This window comes from Eumetopias jubatus, unplaced genomic scaffold (genome assembly GCF_037043125.1).
Source record: "Eumetopias jubatus isolate StellerSeaLion01/CBP00866 unplaced genomic scaffold, mEumJub1_p1.0 scaffold_13, whole genome shotgun sequence".
In the NCBI taxonomy this organism is placed as follows: domain Eukaryota; kingdom Metazoa; phylum Chordata; class Mammalia; order Carnivora; family Otariidae; genus Eumetopias; species Eumetopias jubatus.
This window is the reverse complement of record NW_028274819.1, coordinates 110,445,032-110,447,153: the sequence shown is the minus strand read 5'-3', so window position 1 is coordinate 110,447,153 and position 2,122 is coordinate 110,445,032. Positions and strand designations below refer to the sequence as shown.

Genomic DNA, 2,122 nt, shown 5'->3' with positions numbered 1-2,122 from the left:
CGCATGTCTCGTCCCCGCGAGCAGCCACTAGACGCGCCACCACCATCTTCTGCATGTGCAACATTTGCAGCCGGACAGGAAACCGCTCTCGGGGCCATGGAGACTGCGGGAAAAATCTGGCAGCTCGCGGCGGATTGCTGAAGGGGGGCGGTCATAATCACCAAACACCCACACCTCTCTCCTTTCCTTTTTTTTTTTTTCTTTCCTTTTTTTTTTTTTTTTGTTGTTGTTTTTAATTTTAGCGCCGTCGTCGTCAATGCCTCTCTGAACAGCCTTTAGAAGAGTGAGAGAGAGAGAGCGCGCGCCAGGGAGAGCAGAAAAGAAGATGAGGATTATTTGCAGACACATTGTCTTGTTGTTTTCTGGGTTCTGGGGACTCGCCATGGGAGCCTTTCCGAGCAGCGTGCAGATAGGTAAGCTCTGCCCGGTGGGGTGTGCGTGTGGGTGTCTGTGGCAGGTATCCGAAAGTGAGTTAAAGGAGTTGCGGGTGAGCAATTCGGGGAGACCTTCGGCGGCTCCCTTCCCCTCGCCCCCGTGCAGAAAACTGCATTTCGGTGCTGCTTCAGTAGGAATGTGCACACCCTGCCCGCCCGTTCCTCCTCGTCCGTGCTCCCACTGCCACCTTTGGTTCAAGTCGCTTAAGTAGGGTTGGAATAAGTTGGAAAAAAAACAACCCCCGTGGGGTCTGATTACACTGAATGTGCTATTTCTTCTCAGTCCCCTCTCCAGAGCGTGAAGGGATGTCGAGTTTGTTGGGGTTTTTAAAAATTATTATTCTGTATTTTAAACACATTTCTTCCCATGCTGGACTTCTCAGCTTTCTGGCCATTCCAGAAAGACACTGGGCAAAAAGCGTTTCCACCCGCACCCCCCTGTTTCTCTCTGCGGGTTAACGGATTCCAAAGTTAGATCGCTTTCCCGGAAACCTTCTCTCCTTTTGTTTTGTTTTCCTCTTGAGTCTTTTGCCCGTATTCCTCCCGCTGGACTCCACTGCCAGCGACCCTACCCATCCGTGGCTTTCCTTGCTGTTCTCTCCTGTCTTTTTATGGGACGCAGCTATTGAATTTCTTCCAGCTAAGCCCAGCCTCAACACTGCATCATTTCTCGTGGACTGTGCACAAAACGGGGCTAATTAGGCTGAGTCCACGAGCTGCAGGAAAACAAAGTTCACGTCTCCTTTCCGATTCCCCTCGGCCCTTAGTGTCACCACATCCCTTTATTTCTGCATTTTAATGCAAACCCTCTCTTCTGTTCATCTGCATGCCTCTTAGAAATGCCCCGAGCTTGGCTGATGTAGCAGTGTGCTGGGAATCATGGGGAGGGCGAGAGAGAGGAAGGAAAACACGCTCAGTGGTCTCAGAGGTCATTGTGATCATGACAGATTGGGACAGGAAAGCGCTGAGCTGTCCTTAAGACTGAAATACTAAGCATGCACCTTAGGGACAAAGGGCAGTCTCAAGATGTGGCAGGGAGGGCTTCTTAATTGTGTGTGTTGCTGAATGGCAGTGGATTTGACAGTGCTTGGGGGTGGGTATTGCATTTCCAAGAGGAAACACCGAGAATGTGCTTTTCCTGCTGTTTTTAATAGGTGGTCTCTTCATCCGAAACACAGATCAGGAGTACACGGCTTTTCGATTAGCAATTTTTCTTCATAACACCAGCCCCAATGCGTCGGAAGCTCCCTTTAATTTGGTACCTCATGTGGACAACATTGAGACAGCCAACAGTTTTGCTGTGACAAATGCTTGTAAGTAAAACCCAAGTTGTGGATAAATTAGAAGAGAATTAAATTGAAGCAATAGAGTCCCCTTCCTCCCCTTTATTATATTATTTTAAGAGTGGTTTTCGAAAGAAATGCAAGATTCCCACAGTTGACTGGTTCCAGAGCAAGTCGGAGTTAAAAAAAATAGTAAGATTTAGTCTCGGGGATATTCAGCTGGTCTTTCTTTCTCCCTTCTCTCTTTCTTTCCTTCTTTCTTTCTTTATTTGTTTATTTTCATTTCTTGTCTGGATAATTCAAGTTGATTTCTCCTGCAACATTTCGGTGCTATTCCTGTTACCTTGAATGTCAAGTTAGTGGAAATTATACTCCGTCTAGTTTTTTATTCTGTTCCTTTGTGTC

General features: G+C 47.3%; 1 protein-coding gene across 1 annotated transcript; it reads left to right on the top strand.

The window, feature by feature from the left end:
- The first annotated feature begins 325 nt into the window (after nt 1-325).
- LOC114211412 (glutamate receptor 4-like) lies at nt 326-1,755 on the top strand. Its single transcript, XM_028105981.2, has 2 exons — nt 326-413; nt 1,589-1,755. The coding sequence occupies exons 1-2, from the start codon at nt 326-328 to the stop codon at nt 1,753-1,755; spliced, it is 255 nt and encodes an 84-aa protein (XP_027961782.1).
- The last annotated feature ends 367 nt before the right edge of the window (nt 1,756-2,122 follow it).